Source organism: Elaeis guineensis, chromosome 3, assembly GCF_000442705.2.
Source record: "Elaeis guineensis isolate ETL-2024a chromosome 3, EG11, whole genome shotgun sequence".
Lineage (NCBI taxonomy): Eukaryota > Viridiplantae > Streptophyta > Magnoliopsida > Arecales > Arecaceae > Elaeis > Elaeis guineensis.
In genome coordinates this window covers 124384842-124409407 of record NC_025995.2, presented here as the reverse complement: position 1 = coordinate 124409407, position 24566 = coordinate 124384842, and the positions used below count along the sequence as shown (strand labels likewise).

The window sequence follows — 24566 nt, the reverse complement described above, 5'->3', positions numbered from 1 at the left end:
GTCTTTTCATCAATACATAATTTTATGCTCCTCACTGATCAGTCCCAAACTCCATAGAATCTTTTGGATCTGAAAAAAAAAGAAAAAAGAAGGTGTGAGCTTTACGAGCTCAGTAAATTATCAGTATCTCTGAGAGATCAAGTGTCACGCTCCGAACCCAGCACCTAAGTTGGCCACGTGACATGGCCACACAAACCCTAGAGCAGTGCCGTAAGGATCATGTAAGACCTAAATAATTAACATTTCAAAATTTTAAATAACCAAATAAATACCAAATAAATCAACCGAGTCATAACTTCAAATCAAAAGTAAACTTTGTTCAATACAATTATTCAAATGTTCATTGGTATCAGAGAATTTAAACTAACTGAACTACTAAAAGCTTCAGTTCTTATTTGCTCTCGTCCAAACCATCCAAACTAAGCATCCTGTGAGTCTGAAAAAAAAATAAGAAGAAAATATAAGCTTCTCCAGTTCAGTAAGAATCACTGCACAAGTACATCAAGCCAGTAGATAAAATTAATATTTTTAAAACCAATACAATTTTATGAAGACTCCTACGTATATAATGACTCGAATATTGACATGAACATGCATTTAATAAATATGGATCATCACATATCACCAAGTGAAGTTTTCATTCATTCTTGAATTACATGTTATATGTTTCATCTTTTCACATCTTCGGTTTGACAATCTTTTATCCTTTTTGACTTTGAACTAACCCAGACCATACCTCAATTTCTTTCTAATCTAATTTTTCTTTTCATATAAGCCTTTCAAGACTGTCCCACGATGAGGTTCCGGCCGGCTGTCCCACGTATGAAAGACCGTGAGAGGCTGTCCCAAACATAAGCTCCTGGCAGGCTATCCCAGTCATGAGCTTTTGGCCGGCTGATCCACCTACAAGCCAATGGAGGTTGTCCTAGGCATAAGCTCCTGACAGGCTGTCCCAGACAAGAGCTCCTGGCCGGCTGATCCATATGTCGAGGTTAGTCCAAACCATATCTTTTTCATTTAATTATTGATTTCATCGAATTAATTTTAAATTATAAGATGATCAAATTGATAAGTCATATCCATAAGACTCATACTATCAATCATAGAAATCTTTTCATAACATGCTCATATTTAAAAAAGAATCATATAAGCCATATATCGATGTCTCAAGCATAGAAAACTCATCAATCATAAATCCAGTAATGCAAAATCAACATCATAAAACTAACGAACAAATAACATATATGGTGATGATCATGTACAGGATTCTTACCTCGATCAATGAGAAATCAAACTCACAGCCTTATAGTCTGAATATCAAAATCCTACTGATTGTCCTCCTGTTCGTTGGACTGTTCTCCTATCAAACAAATCAATTTAATCAAATTAATTTTTTAAAAAAAATCATATATTGAGGTTTATCGGAACCCTTACCTGTGTCCCAATTTTTTTTAATTATTATTATTTTTTTTTAATTTTATTTTAAGAATAGAGAAGAGATTTCTTCTCCTCTTCCCCACGATCAAAGCAGGGGACCCGACCCCCATCCCGAACACCTCCCCTTCCCACGGCCAGGGTAGGCCATCTCCGGCCACCCTCCTCGGCAACCTTGGTGGCGGCGAGGCTACCATCCCGGTGGTAGCCCCACCCATCCTTGCTGCCAGCGACGGAAGGAGAGAAACAACACAAATAAAGGTGTCCTATTTGAGCCCGAACCAGCATCTTGCCGGCTTCCAAGCACATTGATGGCCGGAAAGATTAATCTGAATAGAAGGGCGAAGAAATATACCTTATTCTGGCGGTCAAAAACAGCTCCGGTGGTCCCTCTCTTCTGATCAACCGCTCATGGCTCTCTCTTTTAAAAATATCTCTTTTATCATCTTACTTGTCCATTAGTTGTCACGCTCTACTCCGGTGATCCGGCTACGGTCCATGTAACGAGCATCAGATAAAATTTCTCATGAGTTCGGTATTTTACCTTCAATATCAGGAAGACATGTTTCAGTTACACATGGCAGGTGAAATTAGTATTTCCATAACCCTTACATCAATGCAATGGTGCAGTTTGTATTTCTATTATTATAATCAAAACTTTTGGGTGCATGGCTTCAAAGCTAACTTCAATTTTGTTATATTTTCCAGGCCATCATTTTTCTGTAATTCCGCAGCATAATTTTGGCTCCTCCCTTGCTTGACAGTTGATATTTTATTTTATTTTTTTCTTCGTTTTATAATGCACACGCACTGTACATGCATGTTACATAGTAGTTTTATTGGAATAAATGAATATGAGAGATACACATGATAGCATACCATGGAGTTTATCATCCAATTATTGAGAGCGGACGAAGAGTTTACGATTGGTTTTATTGAAAGAAATTAATATGAGTGATACGCTACAATGAATATTTTTTTCAGCTGCGCCTCGCCCTACCGGGATAGGTTGGTTTGGGCCCAGATCGGCGGCCTATCGAAAATGGTACGTCAACCGACAGCTGACCACAGCCTCTTTTAACGGCTCACCAGCTACTAGCCTTCTGCCGGCGGTTGGTCTCATTTCCTGTCTGAAATTCAGATATTTGACTGCCTTCTTTGTTTCTGGTTAGCAGATTAGCGTTAGGGTACAGTAGTTAACTTGTTCCAATATTTTACTGATCATAATTCTTAAAAAAAGATAATGTACTTTTTGCACACCGTAGTAATAGTAGGCTAGTGAAACACATTTGTTTCAGAGAACACATTATTCGAACCAACACAAAGGACCATGAATTGACATCTGGACAGATAGATTAGTGAACTATTTATTATCCCAACATTGCAAATGCAGTTCTAATTGTACTCATTTTGTTGACCACAGTTTGCATATCCAGCCGCAAATTCGGTGCCTCCTTGGAACACCAGAGACCAATATCAATCATGGAGACCAAGCATTCTGTCATCCTCTCTCTAACGATGCTTTCACTCTGACCGCCAGTTTCCATGCTTAAGAGCATGCTAGGGTCCACTATCTCCATTACTCTCTCAGGGAACCCATCTCCACAAAATTACGAAGCGATCGACCATCTTTAAACATATCATCAGTAGGCCTTCTTCCTGTCAGCAACTCTAACAGCAGTATCCCGTAACTGTACACATCTCCATGTGTAGAAATCTTGGCACCCATGCCATACTCTGCAATTCATATTCAGATGTTCATAGTATATATACAAAGTTTCGAATATTCTACGAAGACTTCAAATTTAAAAAAAAAATGTTATATATGGAAGTTCAGAACTTTTACCTGGAGCTATATATCCGATCGATCCTTTTAATGCAATCGAGTAACTCGGGTTTTGAGTTGATATGGAGTTGTTTCCACGTAGAATCCTTGCTAATCCGAAGTCACCCAGGTGAGCACACATCTTGTTGTCAATTAGAACATTGCTCGGCTTCACATCGCAGTGAACAATTGGAGTTGGGCCATGATGATGATGAAGATATTCTAGTGCCAAGGCGACATCAATGGCTATGTCCAACCTTTGAGCAAGGCTTAAATGCCTTGCCTCGCAACTGTCAGATACCTTGGAATGCAACCACTCTTCTAGACTCCCATTAGGCACAAACTCGAAGACTAGAGCTTTGAAATCATTTCCACTGTGATCGATGCTTGAACATGTAGTAATGATCTTGATGAGATTTCGATGTCGTATATTTCTCAAGGCTTCACATTCAGCTAGATAACTCTTCAAAGCTCCTCTTTCATGGAGGTTGAGTACCTTCACTGCAACAACTTTGTCGTAGGCATCTAGCATTCCTTTATACACAGAACCGAAACTCCCAACCCCAATTAGATTGACAGAAGAAAACCCATCAGTTGCTTTGTGCAGTTCGGTGTAAGAAACCAATTTATGTTGATGCCCTGATGAAGACTCAGATGGGTGTCTCTTCTTGGGCATTTCTTCCAGCAGAGAATGGCTAAAAGGAGAACAATCAAACCAAGAGCTATGATGACAATTATGAGTATATTTTTGAGTGAAACAAATGTTTTTTTTTCATTTGAGCATGAAGGAAGCAGCAACCTTGGATCGCCCCCGCAGAGCTTATCATTGCCTTGAACAGAAAACGCACTTGTGTTCATAAAGAGACCTTTAACTGGCACCGGACCCTCAAAATCATTGAAAGATAGATTGAGATATTGAAGAGTGCCAATGTCACCGAAAAATTCTGGGATTCGGCCAGACAGCTTGTTGTGCGAAAGATTGATCCGTTGGATACTTTTCAGATTGCTCAACTGCACAGGAATGTCCCCCTCAAAGAAGTTGCCTTCCATGAAAAGGTAATTCAAGGTCACACAATCACCAAGAGCACTAGGAATTCTACCAGAGAGTTTGTTTTCAGAAATATCAAGCCGAATGAGAAGATTCAACTTGCGGACATCCGATGGTATGGACCCAGCCAGAGAATTATGGGACAGATCAAGGACCTTTGTAAGAGAAGAAATGCTAAGAACCTCACTCGGTATGGTGCCACTGAGCTGGTTATAGGAAAGGTCCAGCATGTTTAGATACATGTAATTTATGAAGTATTTTGGAATGTTTCCTTGCAGATTATTGCGTTCCAAGCGGAGTTCTTCAAGCTGAGTGAGGTTGCCAAGCGAGGCCGGTATTGGCCCCGAAAATTTGTTCCCAGAGAAAGTTAATTGAACCAAGTTATGAAGCTTCCCTATTGTACCAGGAATGTTGCCGCTGAGAAGGTTATAACTCAGATCGAGTTTCTGCAACCCCTTGAGGTTCTCAATCTCTCGAGGAATCTGCCCTGACATTTGAAGGTCGGCCAACAATAGCCGTTCTAGTTGCCTGGAGAGGTTTGCAATAGATCTGGGGAAATTGCCTGCAAGAGGATTGCTGGATAGATCCAACCATTTTAGATTTGTACAGTTGGTTAGAGAAGTAAAAAAACTCCAATCACTGGCATTCCTTGCCTCGAGCCGGTTGTACCCGAGCGTTAGCTGAGATAGATTCTGAAGCCGTCCTAGATTTGAAGGCACTAGTCCACTAAATTTGTTAAGAGAAAGATCAAGTAGTTGGAGGTTGGAAGCATTGGATAGCGAGGGTGGAATAGGTCCTTCCAGCTGGTTGCCCATCACGCAAAGATATCGGAGTCTAGGAAGAGTATGGCCTATGTTCGGTGGAAGCATTCCGATGAAATGATTTGATGCCAAACTCAAGCGCACCAAGGACGAGAGATTGTACAGAGGAGAGGGAACCATGCCTGATAATTTGTTGTATGATAGGTCAAAATACTTCAAGCTTGTGATGTAGCTAAGACTCTCTGGAATTTCCCCCTCCAATCTGTTCATTCTTAGATAAAGAGAGATCAGTTTCGAGCAATTACCGAGAGAAGCAGGTATGGGTCCTGTGAGACTGTTTTGACTGAGAAGAAGATTAGTGAGGGTGGAAAGGTTCCCTAGAGAAGGTGGCATGGTTCCTGTAAGACTGTTGTTCGATAGCATAACAGCAGTGAGCGACGGGCTCCTCCCTATCCCTGCTGGAATGCAACCAGAAAAATTGTTAGTGCCAAGATTTAGCCATGAGAGTTTTGGAAGAGAGAAGAGCGCATCAGGAATCTCTCCGATAAGGTTGTAATTAGCTTCAAGAGAAATGTTGCGGAGGTCTGAGCACTGAGACAGAGAGGCCGGAATCTCTCCTTCAAGAGCATTGTGGCTCAGGTCAAGATCCTGAAGGCGAGACAGGTGGCCAATCTCAGGTGGGATGAATCCATTTAGGTAATTTCCGGCAAGGTGGAGTCTCTTGAGGAAGGTAAGATTGGCAACAGAGGGGATATGGAACCTCTCAGGTTCAGTGAGTCTAGCTCCAAGGCCGTCACTCTTTCTGGATGCCGGTGGCTGCCGCAGGTCACGCCATACCAATTACAGAAATGGAGAGTCCTGTTGCTCCACGAGGACAAGGCGTCGCCCGGATCTGATAGCAGGGACTTGAAGGAGAGGAGAGCGATACCGTCTCCGGCGAAGGTTGAATTGGATCCTGGGATGCGAACAAGAGAGGATTGGTGTGTTAAGGTGGCCATGAAGGCGAGAAGAATGATAGTAGCTTGCGAGGAAGGAACCAAGCTACAAGCAAGAGAGTGTAGGAACCCCATTGCCATGAAAACATGCATGCCTTCAGCTAGCGATCGAATCCACCCACGGCTGTTATATTGTACTCTACGGGCGTAAATTCAGTATCTGCACTTCTAGAGTCGTGCAAAACGCGTTATAAAAATCCCCATCCGACTTTCGTCGATGTCGTTGTTCCACATCATTAGTCCAACACAAAGCTACCTTCCTTGCATAAATTTTTATACCAATGACGTCTCCTTCGGGAGTTGGTACCTCTCTTTTCACCTTGTACTGTAGAGAGTTCCATTGTTGACTTCAAACGTGGTTCTCGATCACGGCGGCGGCAGGGAAAGGGAAAAAAGACAGAGATTTCTAAGGTTGTGACTTCAAACATGGTTCCCGGTTTAGGTGTGCAGCGGGAGGACGGAAAAAGGGAAAAAATGAAAAAGACATGGACTTCAAAGCTTGTGACTTCAAAGGTGGTTTCGGTTCGGGGCGGTCAGGGGACAGAAAAGAAGGGAAAAAGGCAGACTTCAAAGCTTTTGAGCTCATTCGGTCACAAGCAGTGCCACTCACATTAATCAGCTTGGATTTTTGTTATACTAAAGTATTAAAAAGTTCAAAGCCTTGTTGCATAAAATTCCAATGGTCAAAATTTGTGACAGATTTTTATTTACTGTACAGTTTGGGGTTTTGTCTAATATACTATGATTATATGTATGAATTATAATCGACAATATGCTTTTTACAATCGACATGTCCACGTTGTTCAAATTTGTTACAATTTGAGTTGTACTAGATCCTTTTGGAAATTGGTCTGATGATTATATGGAAACATCTCTCTGATTTGATGATGGCAACCCAAGGAAACTATATACTTTGAAACTCCACATACTTGCCATCTCATTAGTAGGCAATATTTGAGCCTTCTATATATGATGCAATTAATCATTTTTCTTGTTGTTACCCTTGAGGGATATTCTTCGTAGAAAAAGCTTTTTGCAGGGGATTGGTGCTAGGTAGCATTACTTTCATTTGTAACAATTTAAGATATTTTTCTGGCATGGTTGTTAAGTACTCATTTAAGAAGAAAACATAATTGCTGAGGTGTTAATTATCCTGAAGATCCCTTTTTTTTTGGGTACACACACTGAAGATTTTTCTTTGCAACTTACCTCATGGTTTTGGTGATGAGAAATGATTGTCGCTAGGTCATTTCCTTTCTTCCATGCAGCCGAATAGAAGTCCAACCGGCAACAGTACATAGTAGATGTACCATAAAGAAAAGAGGAAAATGTTTATAGATGTCATAACCTAGCTCGAGTCAAATTTGGACAATAAATGATTTGCTTTTCAGGAATTAGCAGAAATAGTAAGCAATTTTTGATTCCTGGCAAAACGTGCGACGTCAAAGTCAACGCAGCTCTAATTAGACTTTGTCCACTTATTTATGCTCCGTAAGAATTAAGCTACGTATGATTGACTACTTTTGACGGACTTGGTCAAAGTCAACTATGTGTTTACTGCATAAGCTTTCTATCAAAAGTCACAGTCGTTGTTGGACTTTTGAAATCGCGTGCGACTACTCTTTTTATTGTCAGGAAGATCCGCCAATCACGTTGAAAAGTGGCCCCGGCCTCCGTAAAAGGAATTGTATATGCAAAAGATAGAGCAGCATTTGGGATCCGCCCACATGCAATGGATTTAATTTATAATAAATACGCTCAATGAAACAAATATTATTATAATATTATTTTAAGATGGCTAAACAGATGATTGTAGCTGCCATGATTTTTTTTATTGGCTGAATATTATAGATCAAGTCTGTCTAATAATTTGATCATATTTTTTTCATATTTGTATAAGCTTTATAATATTTTCTGTACTCATGAGCTTTAATCACTTCTCCTATTACGTGTCATCTATTCAGATGTCTGCATGGGAATTTAACTTGAGGGCAGGATTTATAGTCACCATCCCAAACGTTCGTAATGAGTATCTTGTAATTCTATACATTATAATACTATATATAATATTCTTTTTTTAATAAATCAGATGGATGTCCTTCTCATTTCTATCAAAAAAAAAAAATTCTTTGCTATTGATGTCAATGGTCATCTTATATTTCGCCCGAAGCCTGTCTGCCGGATAAGCTTAACCGCATGTCGTATGTTTAAAAATAAAGTTAAAATATATGTATGTATGTATGAATGTATGTGTATGTAGGTATACATGTATAGATGTAGTTTCATGCCATCAATGTCCGTATCAGTGGTGCATGTCCATTTTCATACTAGTTTCAATAATTTAAAAATTGTGCAAGTCCAGCGTATCCTACGTGCTCACGGATGTACTCGCATTCGAGCTGTCATCACATTACTTCACTGATATAATTTTTCTCTCTTGGTATTCGCATTACTTGACTATTATTCTTTGAAAAATTCTTGGACACCTGACTTTGTTAAGAATAAAAATGCTATCCCTGCAGGAACTTTTATCTATTATAAAGATTAATTCGTTAATCATACTAATCTTCTCGTGCCGCATGAAAGAGTTTTTCCCTGAAAAATTAAAGTCATGGCTAAGGGCCATAGAATTACTAGCACTATTCCTATTCGTCACGTAACAAATCATTTTCAATGGACGGATTGACAACTAGTGTCTTTTTTTGGACCATATACACCAGGGTAGGTGGTTTATTCAAGGTTTTATTGCAAAATATTCCCAAACATTTCACCAAAAACTTGATTGGCCAAAACCTTATGCACGCAACTTTTTTTTTTTTTTTTTATCTTTTTCTCTTTTTTTTGTAAATGAGAAAGATAGCTGCTGGTTGGAGACTTTTTTTTCTTTTTTGTGTAAATGGAGGTACTAGAGTGCTGTTACATTTGTGCTATAGAAGTCAATTGTTGGCTGACACATTATGTATTTTCAGAATCTAAATTTGTACTTGTAATACTTTCATTATAAATAAAGGGTTTTTTCTTTTCAATCATGCTTATGTACCCATGATTTATCCTAAAAATTAACAAAGATTATTTTTTTATATTCTTAAAGAGTTAAAAATTTGAGACATACATTAATTAGTGGTTAATTTCTAAATACTCCCGATCAAGAGATCATCACGGAGGACAGTGATCAATTCATTTGAAATCGGTACACGGTTCATCTTTCTTGTGGGCAGATGAGTTTTAAGTCTGCAGTGTAGAGACACTGGGGTGAAGGTGCAAGTAGTTGTTAGAGAACAACTTGCACTGAGCGTGATCAACACGAGAACTACATGGATATCTACTCACTCGTCAGTGGTCTTCTCGATTCTGCAGTGGTGTGAGTGGTCCTTTGATCTGCGGTGATATTGGCTATTCGCAGCGAAGCTACTGAGTTTGACTGTATGTTCCCTTGGTCCCTAACTATTCGGATCCTTGCTGTGTATGTTGGCTTCAGTAGGTTCAGGTTCGTTGTTTGGAGTATGATACACCTAGATGGAATTCATCAACCTTGGTAGTGTAACACCCGGCCCATTTTGAGCCCTGGACCAAGCCCAAAAGCCCAAAGCCCATAAAAAAAAAGAAAGAAACAGAGGAAAAGACTCCCGAAGGGAGTCTTCTTCCTCCGTTCACCGGCTCCCAATCGGAGTCGGAAAAGAGCCCCCTCCAGCTCTATTTAAGAAGGAGATCCTTCCTCTCTCCCTTCCACCAAAGATCCGAGATCCAATCGGTGACAATCGTCGAAAAACCACCGTGGAGACCCGATCTGTGCCCATCCAATTTCTCACTGGAAAGCCTCACCGACGTCGAAGGTGAGCCTCCTCCTCCTTCCTCTCTTCTCCCCTTTCCTTTCCGTACCGATGTGCACACTCGCCAGCGACCGGAGTCGCCAGATTTTGTTGCGAAAGAACCTCTATTTTGTCTATTTTTCTTCGATTTTCCGACGTCGATGGTCACCGCCGACCACCGGTTTGGTCCCTCTGAGCTGTGGGATCGTCGGCCCTTGTCGTCGGCCACCGCCATGCCGGCTGCGGCCCTTGGTCGGTCGAGCAAAGGAGGAGATTTGAGATCCCCTGTTTCGGCCCAAGAGAGGGCCGTGGGAAGAAGAAGGAAAAGAAAAAAAAAAGAAAAAGAAGAAGGAAAAGAAAAAAAAAGGAAAAGAAAAGAAAAGAAAAAGAAAAAGAAAAAGAGAAAGAGAAAAAGAAAAAAAAAAGAAAGAGAGAATTTTTCTCTCTCCTTTCTCTTCCTCTTTCCTCTCTCCTCTCTCTACCTTCTCTCTCCAATTTCTCTCTCTAGATTCTCTCTCTAGACCTTTTTCTCTCTCTTTATGGATTTTATCTCTCTAGTGTCTTTCTCTCTTTGATTTCATCATGGATCTTAGGATAAACTTGAGATGAAAATAAGATGATCTGAGATTGCTCCGAAATTCGTGCAGTAGATTAGATCCCGATCCGATCTTTATTCGAAATTGATAACATCAATCATGGTTAATCCATATTGAGTCGTCCTGATATAATCTTTGATGATCTCGATCATGATTGCCTCGTCTGAAGGATACAAAAATTTTTCTCTCTATTTCTCTCTCACTTTCTCTCTCTACTTTCTCTCTCTAGAATTTTTTTCTCTTCATGAATTTTATCTCTCTAGAAGTCTTATGGATCAGTGGAGGATCCAGATACTTAGATAAATCCTAATTTTGATTAATCCTAAGAGAGATCCTCGATTTGTGTTATTAGGATCGATTATCGGTAATTTCTCTATATGTGATTTTTATATTGATCAGGGTCATGAAGAAATGATTGTCTGCATATGATATCGAGTGGAATATTTTATTAAATAAATTCATAAATCAAAGAAGAACATTGATTTCTGTGCTTGGATCAGTCACCGATAAAGGTAAGAATCTCTGTACATGATCACTATTATATATATATATATGCTATTTTACTGTTGGTCTTGCATCATTGATTTTGCATCGTTGAATTTGAGATCGATGAATTTATTATACCTGAGATACTGTTATTTGATTTTGAGTATGAGTATGTTATGTCAATATATATGTATCAAAGATTGATGGCATGATTATATGGATATGACATATCTGAATTGATCATAATGCAAGACAGAATTGATTTGATGAAATCAACACATAATGATTAAATGAAAAGAAAAAGATATATGGTATAGACTAGTCTTGTCATGTGGAACAGCTGGCCAGGAGCTTATGCCTGGGACAGCTCGCCAGGAGCTTATGCCTGGGACAGCCCCCACTGGCTTACAAGTGGATCCACCGGCCAGGAGCTCATGCCTGGGACAGCCCGCCAGGAGCTTATGCCTGGGACAGCCGGCCAGAAACTCATCCTGGGACAGCCTTGAAAGGCTTTTTAAGTGGATTCGATCCGAATAATGACTGAGGTATAGACTTGGTTAGTCCAGAGCCAGAAAAAAAATATTAAAAAATTATATGATTATGAAAGAAAAAATAAAAGATAAAATATAAAATAATTATTGAATAAAAGTATTTTACCTGTTAACATATGATGATGCATCTATTTTAACAAGACAGAAAATTTATGGATATTTGCATTATTCTGGATATTGAACATCGAATTTTATATTTTATTGTTTATCTTTATTTTTAGATTATATTATTATATCAGTGTGATATGAAAATTTTTACTGGACTGTAAAGCTCACACCTCTTCATCTTTCTTTTTCTTCTCAGAGTTACAGGACGTTCATGATTGGCTATGGCTTAGATTTATGGGTGAGCAGATGGATAGATAGAGTGTCATAGTACCTGATCAGAGGATTGAAGAAATTTAATTTGTAATTATATAAGATTTTATGAATTATTGTTGAAATTAATTATTATGGATGTTAAGATTGTAATGATTTATTTTGGCTTTGGATATTTTTTAGGACTTGCTCTAAAGAGTGTGCGGCCATCACGTATCCGACCCGGATGTTGGGTTCGGGGCATGACAGGCAGAAAAGGAGAAGTCCTAAGTGATTTGCAAGATTGAGTTCAGAAAGTCTTTAGCCAAAGCAAGTATAAATACTGAAAAAGAGTTTCCATGAGATTCATAAATGAACTCGAGTCGAGCCAATCTTACATAAGACTGACGATGGGGTTTGACGAGTTCTCTATAACCTCCGTCAAGTCGGGATTCACGATAAAAGAACTAAATCATATGATAACTGCACATAGGGGTTCGTATTTTCATTCTACTGGATCGTCACTACATACTGCTAGGTGTCACTGATGGATTGTGAGACTCATCGGACGTCATCTTGATGATCGATGGCCCTCGAAGGTTAGAATTGAAAATGTTCCAATCCATCGAAAAAAGTTTCGATGATATTGTGATAGAGATCACAATATATAGCAGATAGAATGAAACCTATGGGATCACATATTAAGGGATCTAATCTCAAATTTGCCAATTGGGCCTATAAAGTTCTAATGGGTTAAGGTTTATTTGAAACTTATTAGGTTTATGAGAATCATGCTAGCACATGGTTAAACCTAATTCTTCTCGAGATTTTAATTTGATCAAGTCCATAGCCTTGAACCTAACCTAAATTCATTTGAATTTAATTGGACTCTTAATTATAAGTCCAAAAAGATTTAATTAAGTCAATTAGTTGGTATAATTATCCTAACATTATCTCTTCCATATCTCCTAATTATCTCTAAGTATGCATGTGGAATAGATGAAAGAATGGGTGGCGTATTTTTTTTTTTTAAATTATTGAGCACCATATCTTAGAGGGGCCCACCCCCTCTTATGTCTCATGGCATGAAGGAGAGAGGGTGGGGTCCATGCCCCATCTCTTATGACTGGAGATCCCTTTGTGGGGTGCCAAGAGTTGGCGTCCCAACCACCTGACATGTATTCCATGGATGGCTATTGTGCATGCTTAAAAGGGCTAATTAATTATCTTTTATATCTAATTTTATTTAGCATAAATCATATTTAAAAAGTAGAGGATTCTTATGAGATAAGGATCTACCTTTTTAAGATGACAGGGTTCCTAATATGTGTCAGGGATTATGTCTATTTAAAGGGAGGTCTCTAGGATTTCTTAGTATTAATTTTTCATCAAGAAAATATTCTCTCTCTCCATCTCCATGCCTCCTCTCTCTCATATTCTTTCTTTTCATGCCCAAAGGTTGGGTGTTTTCTCTTCCACACATCTAGAAGGAGTTCTGGTGACTTAGAGATTAAGAATCGAAGAGAAGAAAAAGCTGCAGATCAAGGAGTTGATCTCTCAGTTAAGATCAAAAGAGTTGATCAGAGTCCTCAAGGCCAAAGTTCTTCTTGAGAAGAAGAATTTTCTACGAGAAGAAAAGTTGGAGATTGATCTCGGTAGATACCCGTAGAGGTCGGACACGTGTGCGGCTCCATCTTCTACGAATCTGAGATCATCTGAAGTGATGAATTTCTACCCATGCAAAGATAATGAGATATGATCTCATATTTTTCTTAAATTTTAGATTAATTATATGTGCTTTCTTCTTAGCTTGGATAGATTTAGATCTAGTATCTTGCATGTGAGGTTAAAGGGTTTAATCCGATTTATTTTTTGCTATATATTTTTAAAATTTTAATATCTACACATGCTGCCTACCCTATTTTCTATCAGTGGTATCAAAGTCAGATTTTTTGAAAATACATATGATCTAATTTTTAGGTGATCTGAAAGTTTTAATGATTTAAAATTAATTTTGTGCTGATATAAGGTTGTTCTGGTATAGGGTTTACCCCCTATACTGCAAAGGTTGTCATAGCATGAGATTGATTGATTTTAAAAATTATTTTTAAAATAATTAAATTAAATCTTTTAGATCTAAAAATTAACATATATAATATGTTTATTTTTGATTTAGATCTAAAATTAGAATGATTAAAAGTTCACATCAAACTGGTATAAGGTTGTTCGGATATAGGGTTTACCCCCTATATTATAAAGGTTGTCCTAATTTGATGTGAATTAATTTTTGAAAAGGTACTTTCAAAATATTTTAATCATTATTTTAGATCTAATTATATATATATTTGATATGTGTAAATTTAGCTTTAGATCTGAAATTAATGTATTTGTGATGCATATTTAATTTATATCTGAAACTACATATATTCGATATATGAAACTAGGTTTAGATCTGAAACAGTTTCAAGATCATAAGCCATTAATAGTATGCAATGAAATATAATCTAAAATTATTTTTAGATCTAAAATTAAGTTGTTGCATGTGGGTATGGATTGAATAAATTAGGTCTAAGTGATCAAACTACAATTAGGGTCTAATTGATTAGATCAGGCTAAAATCTATTTTTCGATTTTGAGCAATTGATTGAACCTAATTGATGGATGATTAGGATTAGATCAAAAGGGTTCAAAGTCGACTTTAGTTATAGTTGATCGCATCGATTCACATTTTAATGTCAGTTGATTGACTCAAGATCAAAATTTGGCTTAGTGGCTCGGATCCGTTTCAATAGGTTAATCTAATCAATTCTAATCGACCAATTTGGTGTCCAAGATAAGTATTTAGATGGTTATTTAATTAGTTCTGTTGTCTGATCTGATCAATTTTAATTGATGTCTAAAAAAAACAACGGAGGGACCCCACGCATCTTAACTTATCTGGCCATATTGAGAGATTTAGTTTCATATTAGATTACTTATTGACTCGAGTTCACCCATGCCAGCTAGGCTGGTTAGATATATTGATGTGCTAATCTAATTTAATTAGTCGGATGTCAGATCTGCTGATTTAGAAAAGACCTAAATCAAAATTTTTCATTAAATATTAAGTCTAAAGGTCTTCCATCGTTGTAGAGATGCGGATGCTTTTCTGACATTGATCGTTCTCGGCTGGCTACAGTGGTTCGGTTGCATCGAAAAGGTACAACCACTCTATTGACATGTGATGTCTCGGGATAGAGATGGGGTTGGACCCAATAACTGTTAGGTGAGGATCCCGATAACGTCTTTGCACCCGCTGGTGAACGATGGGTTTGACTTAACTAAGGAATGTGCCAATAACTGTTAGGTGAGGCCAAGGACTTAGAGACTTAGTCCGCTGTATCTTGCTTAGTGAAGTAATAGATAAAGTGTTGTCTACTCATCGGTCTGTACTCACCAATAACATTAGGTGAGATGTGTATAGATTAATGAGACCGCAGTACCCATTTGAAACTGATCGCGTATAGGTTTCCTTTTCTCCACTTGAGGAGTGTAGGAGATTCAAAAAAATAGTAAAAATTTTTTATTTATTTTTAAAGTCTCTAAAATAAATAATATTATAAGTATAAAATTTAATTAGAAACTATTCTCTCTGCAGATAATCATATCGAGTTCAAACCCTTTAGCCCGAATCCTCGATACAAATAGGTTGACTGACACCAATTACAAAGACTGGTTTCAAAATTTAAAAATTATTTTTAATTTTGAAAAGCTCACCCATGTCCTCGATCAGAAAGTGCTTGAGTTACCTGCTCGCCCATCTGCTGATCAACGAGCTATACTTGAGAAGTGGATGGATGAAGATAACAAAGCAAAGTGCTACATCTTAGCATCAATGTCTAATGATCTTCAGCAACAGCACGAAGATATGAGGACTGTCAAAGAAATGCTAGTTCACCTGCGAGAGTTGTATAGTGAACAGAGTCGCACAGCTCATTTTGAAGTCTCCCAAAGATTTTTCAGAGCAAAGATGCGTGATGGGCAGGCCGTCAGTGATCATTGTTTGACAATGATCAAGGACATAGAGGAGCTTCAGAAACTCAGTATGAACATGGACAATGAACTACAGGTGGATCTGATCCTCCAGTTTCTTCCTGACTCATATGAATAGTTCATTGTGAACTACCATATGAATAAGATTGATGCTACTTTGTCAGAGTTATGGAATATACTGGTAACTGCAGAGGGCACCTTGAAAAGTTCAAGGGGCACAGTTCTGGCTATGGAGCGGGTTTTCTCCAAAAGAAAGTCTTCTTTCAAGAAGAAGAAAAAGCCCGTAAAGAAGTAAAAGAATGAGGCCAAGCCCAAGAAATAGGTTCTGAGAAGGCTGATGATAAAGAAAAATATTTTTATTGCAATGTCGAAGGCCACTGGAGAAGGAACTGTCCGGCCTATCTGGCAACTGTCAAGAATAAGAAGAAGGATGAACCTTCTGAAGGTACGTCTGAGTTACTTATTATAGAAACTAACCTAACGGTTTCCTCTTCTTCTAGTTGGATTCTTGATTCTGGTTCAAGTGCTCATTTGTGCACTTCAATGCAGGGTTTTGAAGAAGTTAGGGGGCTAAGGGAAGGCGAGATCACTCTCCGAGTCAGTAATGGAGCAAAGGTTGCTGTTGTGATCATTGGAACCAATCCTCTACGACTACCGTTAGGATTTAGTTTATTTTTGAAAGACTATTATTTTGTACCTGTAGCCAATAAAAATTTGATTTCTATCTTTGTGCCGGCACATGATAATTATAATTTTCATTTCAATAAAGATATGTGTTCTATTTATTTTGAAAACAAACTTGTGGTACGTGCTTTCTTGATTGACGGTCTTTACCATTTGCATACCGATGAAAGTGTAAACATTAACGAGCAAATTGTGAATGCCATAGAGTCTAAGAGATCAAGAGATAGGATCAGCCAAAAGTATCTATGGCACCTTAGGCTAGGCCATATTGGAGAAGACAGACTCAACAAACTAGAGAAAGATGGTCTTCTTGGATCATTGACTTTCGAGTCTTATCCAGTCTGTGAATCATATTTTCAAAAAAAAATAGCCAAGCTACCTTTGTGGGACAAGAAGAAAGGGCCACTAAGATATTAGCCCTGGTACATACTAACGTATGTGGTCTATTTGATATAAAAGCTAGGGGTGGCTATATCTACTTCATAACTTTTATCGATGATTATTCATGGTATGATTTTGTGTATCTGATGCACCGAAAGTCTGAAGCCTTTGAAAAGTTTATAGAATTCAGACATGAAGTAAAAAATAGATCGAAAATTCATAAAGATTCTTCGATTAGATCGAGAAGGAAAATACCTTAGTGAAAAATTTCAGATCTATCTCAAGAAAAATGGTATAGTCTCACAATGGACACCTCTAGGGACACCTCAACTCAATGGGATATCCGAGAGGAGGAATAGAACTCTATTGGATATGGTTCGATCCATGATGAGCTTCACAGATCTTTCTGACTTTCTTTGGGGACATGCTTTGCTGTCTGTAATTCATCTTTTGAATCGGGTTCCCTCTAAATTCGTTCCTACCACACCATATGAGTTATGGCATGGTAAGAAATCAACTCTTGGGTACCTCAAGATTGGAGATGTCTGGCCCATGTCAAGAGACAGCAGGCGGACAAGTTAGAGGCTAGATTCTTTAGGGCTTGTTTTATAGGATATCTTAAAAAAATCATGGGATACTACTTCTATATTCCTAAGGATCACAATGTGAAGGAGAGAGGGTGGGATCCATGCCCCATCTCTTATGGCTGGAGATCCCTTTATGGGGCGCCAAGAGTTGGCGTCTCAACCACCTGGCATGTATTCTATAGATGGCTATTGTACATGCTTAAAAAGACTGATTAATTATCTTTTATATCTGATTTTATTTGACATAAATCATATTTAAAAGGTAGAGGATTCTTATGAGATAAGGATCTATCTTTTTAAGATGACAGGGTTCCTAATATGTGTCAGGGCTCATGTCTATTTAAAGGAAGGTCTCTAAGATTTCTTAGTATTAATTTACATCAAGAAAACTTTTTGTCTCTCCATCTCCATGCCTCCTCTCTCTCATATTCTTCTTTTCCATACCCAAAGTTTGGATGTTCTCTCTTCCACATGCCTAGAAGGAGTTCTGGTGACTTAGAGATTAAGGATCGAGGAGAAGAAAAAGAAGGCTGCAAATCAAGGAGTTGATCTCTCAGTTAAGATCAAAAGAGTTGCTCAAAGTCCTCAAGACCAAGGTTCTTCTTGAGAAAAAAAATCTTCTATGAGAAGAAAAGTTCGAGATTGATCCCAATGGATATCCGTAGAGGCCGGACATGTGTGCGGCTCCATCTTCTACGAATTCGAGATCATCTGAAGCGGTGAATTTTTATCCGCACAAAGGTAATGAGATATGATCTCATATTTTTCTTAAATTTCAGATTAATTATATATGCTTTCTTCTGGGCTTGGGTAGGTTTAGATCTGGTATCTTGCATGTGGGGTTAAAGGATTTAATTCGATTTATTTTTCGCTGCATGTTTTTAAAATTTTAAAATCTACACATGCTGTCTATCTTGTTTTCTATCAGGTGCTACCCCCAATTTATTAAGGCGCAAAGTATGAATTTGTAATGTTTACAGAGGAATATAGAGCATGAGTTTGAGAGTATAACAATAATCAGCTATTAAGGAGAACAAGGACAAGATTCTTTCTTTTTTTTTTTTTGAAATATATTGAGACTAATGATATTAAACCATTAGTCACCTAATTTATTTATAAAAAATCAAGTGAAAATGCATTACTGATTTAGAGTTATAGGTTCAACCACGAATGAAAATGCATTACTGATTTAGAAAAGAAGACTCAGCTGTTGGTAAGATGCACCAAAGATTGTAGTCTTGTCCACATATTTTGATGTGCAGTCTCTGTCTTAGACGAGTAAATGTGGCTCCAATTGTTGGTTGGAGTTGACTTGACAATCGAGATTTTGACATGTTATTAGCAATTTAATATTTTTATTTGCACAAAAAATTCATGATAAGTCCTAGACATTTATATAATTAGTCAATCCCAGACACTTTCTTGTTTTCAAGTAGACCAAGTAAAAGCTTTAATTTTTCATTACGGAATCGTTTGATGTTCTTTGAGAGTCTGAATATTTAACATGCATTGATCTGCAGGTATTTGGGTGCACCTTTTCAAAAGAAGAAATTATTGTGAATAATTTTAATTTATATGCATCCAGTTAGGCCCTTCATTGATTATTGATACTTTTTTGCCTTGGGTGCCAACTAGTCCAAGTCGACATGGTCATTATCAGTGGTAACCAATGACCTGGTCCAAGTTCCTCGTACACCCAGGTGGTTGGTAGGGGGAAGTGCCTCCCTTTTTCCCGAAAATAAAAAAGAAAATTCTTTACTTCATTCCACCATGCATGTCTTTTACTGCTGTGAGAGATCGTTTGAGGGATCTTTAGCCTGCAGTCAGAATTGAACTCGAAATCAAAATAGATTGGAATAAAAATTGAAATGACCATGTCATCTGAAATATTTAATTTATGATCAAAATAGAAATCGAAATAGAGATTTAAATCCTTTAGAGAAAGTCAAGATTAAACTTTAGAGAGATTGGATCATCTCATTCGAGTTCAGAATCGAAATCAGAATGAAACATCTCCCAATCAAAATGGTTGTAATGGGAGTCCTCCATTCCCATTCCTATTTTAGCCCCCAACTCTCCTCAATCCCTAAATCGATATTATAGATTATTAATCATGATTTCAACAATATCAACCTAACTAACAAACCTACTATCTCAGTGATAAAACATGGAAACTCTACTACTAAGGTGGGGAAACGGTTTAGATTGCCAAGTGCAATACAGAAATTTGGATAAAATCTAACGAGCCCTGTATTACAGCGATCCCCAGTGCAAAGCGGGGAATGGAAGCCACACACGGGAAGTCGTGGGATTAGTTCATGCTCTGCATCATCTTTTCTTGCGGTCGTCGATGGCGACCCTAGCCGTTTCCTTTAGGTGGAAAGATGTCGTGGTTTCCAAGGTAATGTTTGAAGGCAACGGTCACCGAACAATCACGTAAGGGCCGTTTCTTGACCTTTTATCAATCAATATATTTATATTTGCGCTGTGCTGCCGTGCTAACCTGCTCTCTCTTTTTTTTTTTTTTTTTTTTTGAGGGGAGTTGGAGAGGGGCGACCCAGCGCATCTACCTCCCTGCTAACCTGCTCTCTCTCTCTCTCTTTATTTTTTATTTTTATTTTTTTTTTTGAGGGGAGTTGGAGAGGGGCGACCGACCCTGCGCATCTACCTCCCTACTAACATGCTCTCTCTCTCTTTTTTTTTTTTTGAGGAGAGTTGGAGAGGGGCGACCCTGCGCATCTACCTCCGTGTTATCATAGTTGCTAACCTGCCTTCAATTGGCTATAAATATCACGGCTACAAGAAGGGAATCACGTCGTCTCATCTTTAGACCTGACTCCTGAGGGGTGTGTTGAGGCCCAAGGGATGATGGCTCCCCATACACGCATACTGCTGCTCATGTTTCTTGTGTCAAGCATGGCCATCAAACCCGTTTTGGCCTCGAGGGAACTTGTTCAAAACGCTCAGCAAAGTAAGTATCGCGCGCTCTCTCTCTCTCTCTCTCTCTCTCTCTCTCAAGGAAAAAAACAAAAAAAAAATCATCATACCTACTTGTCATAGAATGGCTTGATTTTTTTGATGGGGATAGAATAGCTTAATTTAGCAAGTGAAAAACTTTATTTCATACGGATGGGACATAAATGGGTTGAAATCATTGGCTCGTTGGCTTCTCTCATATCATCATTTCTTCTCATCTATGAATGAATGAGCTGCATGTATTCTCTGCTGCATCAAAATTTTGTCAAGTAAACATTGCTCCAAACAATTGATATGCTTATGTAGAAATATGCTTGTTTATCATACTTTACTATACGCCATGAACTTGCTGTCCAGTGGGCCCCTTTTTTTTTCCGAGGTGGGGATGGTGGTGGTTCTAGATTGTTTAATCCTGCAAGAGTTGGGATCTTCAAGTATTACTGCGAGCCTGAATCAACTTTATATCGGGTCTATATATGATGAGCAATGCGCACCCAATCTACCCATGTCAAGTAATAAAAAGCATTTTGTTGAATAATATATGTTATATCATTCACATACTTTGGTTTTATGAAAATCTTTTCGAATTTCTTTTAGCCATGCGGTATCTTATTATGTTGGGTAAATATGACAACCAACTAAAATTCTAGGCCAAGGCCGCTGTGTAGATATATGGAAGCAATTAAAACCTTGCATACAAGATTTCTTCTATTAATTCCTCTGTTAAACTATTACATATCCGTCAAGTTGATATCTCTCGAAATGTTTGCATGGAAGATGATGAGTGGAGTTCTATTTTATTTATGTTTTGCTTATCAACAACTGATACTGTCCTTCACCTATCCCCATGCATTAGTTATTTTTCATGGTTGTTGCAGAGGCAAAGGTGGTGGGCAACGAGAACTTCCATAGAATTACAAATGTGGTAAAGAGGATGCCCGACCCCTACAGCGGCCCACATTATCCTGCTCCAAATGCCTATCGCGTACCACCCGAATGCCCACCAAACTGCAGCCCCTAAAAACCAAAGGTACATTTTTAAGCAATTGGAAACACCTTAATTTGTATCTCGAATTTGATCAAGGCCGAGTTTTAGTGCAATATATGGAATTGTTGTTTTATTCAGGACTCTAATATCCATTTTGTCGCTCACAATCTAGCAAAAATTTGTTTTGGAAAAAATTAAGACTGATGAAATATGATCCGATCCATCAATCCGATCTGCGTTCGATCCGTCATAAATAGATTTAGATTTAGGCTAAATAGATTTGAATCATAAACGAATCGATCTGTTTAATAATTGGATCGGATTTAGATTTTACATATCTGTTTCATTTTATCCGTTTAATATTTAAGTCAGATAACCCATTTAACCTGTTTAAGCTATTTCTGACCCATTTAACCCGACCTATTTAACTTGTTTAACCCATTTAAGATCTATTTAACTTATTTCTGACGTATTTAACCCGATCTGTTTAACCTGTTTAACCCATTTAACCTTTTTAATCTATTTAACCTAATTTGATCTATTTAATAAATAGATTAAATGGATCGGATCGGATTATCTATTTAATAAACAGGTCGGATTCAAGTTTGAATTTTTGATCTATTTAATAAATAGATCGGATTTGAATTGATAATTTTTTGATCCGATCCATATTGATCCGATCCGTTTATAATCCGATCCGATTGCCACTCTTAGATAAAATTTGCGCATGTGAAGCATTTTTTAAGCAATTGGAGGGCCCGCAGATTACTTCGTGAGCAGGCCTAAACTATCTAAGTTTCTATTTTTCCTGATGTCAATTAAGTATTATATTGTTGTCAAATTAATGTAGTGGCTTCTTGTTTTTTACCCAACTTCGTTAGCAAAAGGAAATGAATACTATATTTACTGCAGCTGACACTGTTTATTGTACCTGTATCAGTTAACCAATTGGCTTATAATGTTGTATGATTTAGTGCAGAGGATCATTTCGGAATGGTGACCTTAACTAATTCGATTTTGTAGAGGAAAAGTAAGAGGGTCGTCTGGTTTCTTGGTGCGAACATCAAATCTGCAAGACTCAATTAGTCTTCTACAAATGGATTGTCAAGGTTCTCCTTTCAAGTACCTTGCTTGATGCAAGCTTTTTTGCTTTGCCGATTATCAAAATAATAAATAAGATGCTAGAACTAATGCGTCATGTTGATGCATTAGACATGCTACCTGTATGGTGAGTGTTGATGTATTCGCCCTATCGATGGACGAATCTTTATGTATCCTACTAGTGCTAATTTATTGGTTTTCATGATGTATGTACTCTTGGTGTACTCCCTCGATCCATCATTCCTTGACTTTGGTGGACTGGAACTCAAATTTGTTAGAGAAAAGAAAAGGTTTCGGGTGACGTGAAGGTTTATAATGCTTTTTTTTTTTTTGATGGATAAAGAAGCAGAGCTTAATATTTAAATAAGAAACCAAAGACCACGTCTGCAGATAGACAATTCAAAATACATATTAGATGAACTATACATACAAGTGGTTTAACACAAAAAACTCTTTATAATTTAAAACAGAAATTTTGATAAGCAACAGCCTCTCACATAGCCCAACCTTCCTGCATTGTAGTTTCCAAGTCCTGATGAGATGTCTTCCCAAAGAACCATAAGAAGCAACCCTTCCAATGAAGTAAAGTATATACCAATGCAGTAAAACTCTTAAGTGCCAAAAATCAATTGTAATTGAATCAGTAGCTTTTGCAATGGACTAGAGAGAACAGCAAGTGCTATGAGATAGCAAATTGTCCTCGACATGATGCGGTCACCAAACAATATAGACTATCCTGTGGGTGATATTATGAAACAATGATACAAAGAAGAATGACAATGGTCTTCGGAAATTTGCTCTTTCTGTGCATTGTTGCTTTTATTGAGTAATCTATGATCACCCTGTTCCAAGGAGGCAATAAAACATATACTAAACAAATATCAGTATACAAAGATCCAAAAGAAACATTCCAAAATACTGCCTATAACCACATCAACAAGTACTACAGTATGTAAGACGGATGAAAAACAAGGTCTCATTAGTTCTTGTCCAAGGAAATGTAACTCCAACTTGATTATAACATCAACTCTGCCAGGTGCCCACTGTGCTGCCAGAATTAGAAAAAATGAATTATAATAAGCAGCTAATAGAGTTAGGTTGACAACTATGTCATCTGAAGCATCCGCATATGAAATTGTCCTAGGAATATGTGAATGTTCTAGCGCACAAGTATGTTGTATTTTTTTGACTTGGTCACTTTTCTGTTTCTGAGCCTGACATCTCGGAAACGGAACTTGGGCTGTTTCTCCTTATTTTAAGGAGAGAATGAGAGACGTTCGGTGTGTGTGTAGATCGTGAGGTGAGGTTACAACTAATCTTTAGAGCATCAGTTTGGAGGAAGACTTTGAGTCAGAGTGCTTCGTTTGGTGTGGAGGACCAGTACTTGGTATGAAATTCTCCTTCTGTACTTATTGTTCTTTGATATAGTGAATTCTCTCTCTGGCTCTCCCTGTGGACGTAGGAGATTTATCTCCGAACCACGTAAACCTTGGTGTTTTCTTGTGGTTTGCAATTGTCTAATTTTTGCTGTGCTTTATAAATCTTTGCACACAATATCATGCTTGATTAATCACACGTTTGATGCTCCATTCTGCTGTGGGTACATATTTTGGTTCCTCTGATTTAACATTTGGTATCAGAGCCTTTGTCGTGTGATTTTTTTTTTTTTCGCATGTTCGGGTGCGGCAAAGATGTCGACCACTAAGTTCGAGGTGGAGAAATTCGACGGCAAAATAGATTTTGGCCTATGGCAGAAAAGAGTAAAGGTGATCCTGGTGCAGAACAGTCTTCACAAAGCCCTTTTAGGAAAAGAAAAGTCTGGAAAGATGACTGAGGACGAGTGGGACGAGATGGATCTAAAGGCTTTAAGCACAATACAATTGTGTCTGGCTGATGAGGTTATGTACAACATTGCCGATGTTGAATCTACTGCTGATTTGTGGACAAAATTAGAAAAATTATATATGTCGAAGTCACTTACCAATAAACTATATTTGAAGAAACAGCTTTATAGC

General features: G+C 37.9%; 1 protein-coding gene and 1 long non-coding RNA gene across 3 annotated transcripts; one reads left to right on the top strand and one right to left on the bottom strand.

The window, feature by feature from the left end:
* Nucleotides 1–2647: 2647 nt before the first annotated feature.
* On the bottom strand, nucleotides 2648–6294 carry LOC105040354 (receptor kinase-like protein Xa21). Its single transcript, XM_073254829.1, is given in 5 exon segments — nucleotides 2648–3034; nucleotides 3037–3171; nucleotides 3281–3934; nucleotides 3937–5820; nucleotides 5823–6294. Coding segments are annotated over 5 exon segments (3237 nt in total). The 5' UTR covers nucleotides 6157–6294; the 3' UTR covers nucleotides 2648–2804.
* Nucleotides 6295–20150: 13856 nt separating this feature from the next.
* LOC105040331 (uncharacterized) lies at nucleotides 20151–22764 on the top strand. 2 transcript variants are annotated; one of them, XR_831096.3, is made up of 3 exons: nucleotides 20151–20457; nucleotides 21341–21492; nucleotides 22425–22764. It is a non-coding gene; the product is annotated as an uncharacterized lncRNA (long non-coding RNA). The 2 variants fall into 2 exon arrangements; XR_002164240.3 differs by having other exon boundaries at nucleotides 20172–20457; nucleotides 22430–22764.
* Nucleotides 22765–24566: the final 1802 nt, after the last annotated feature.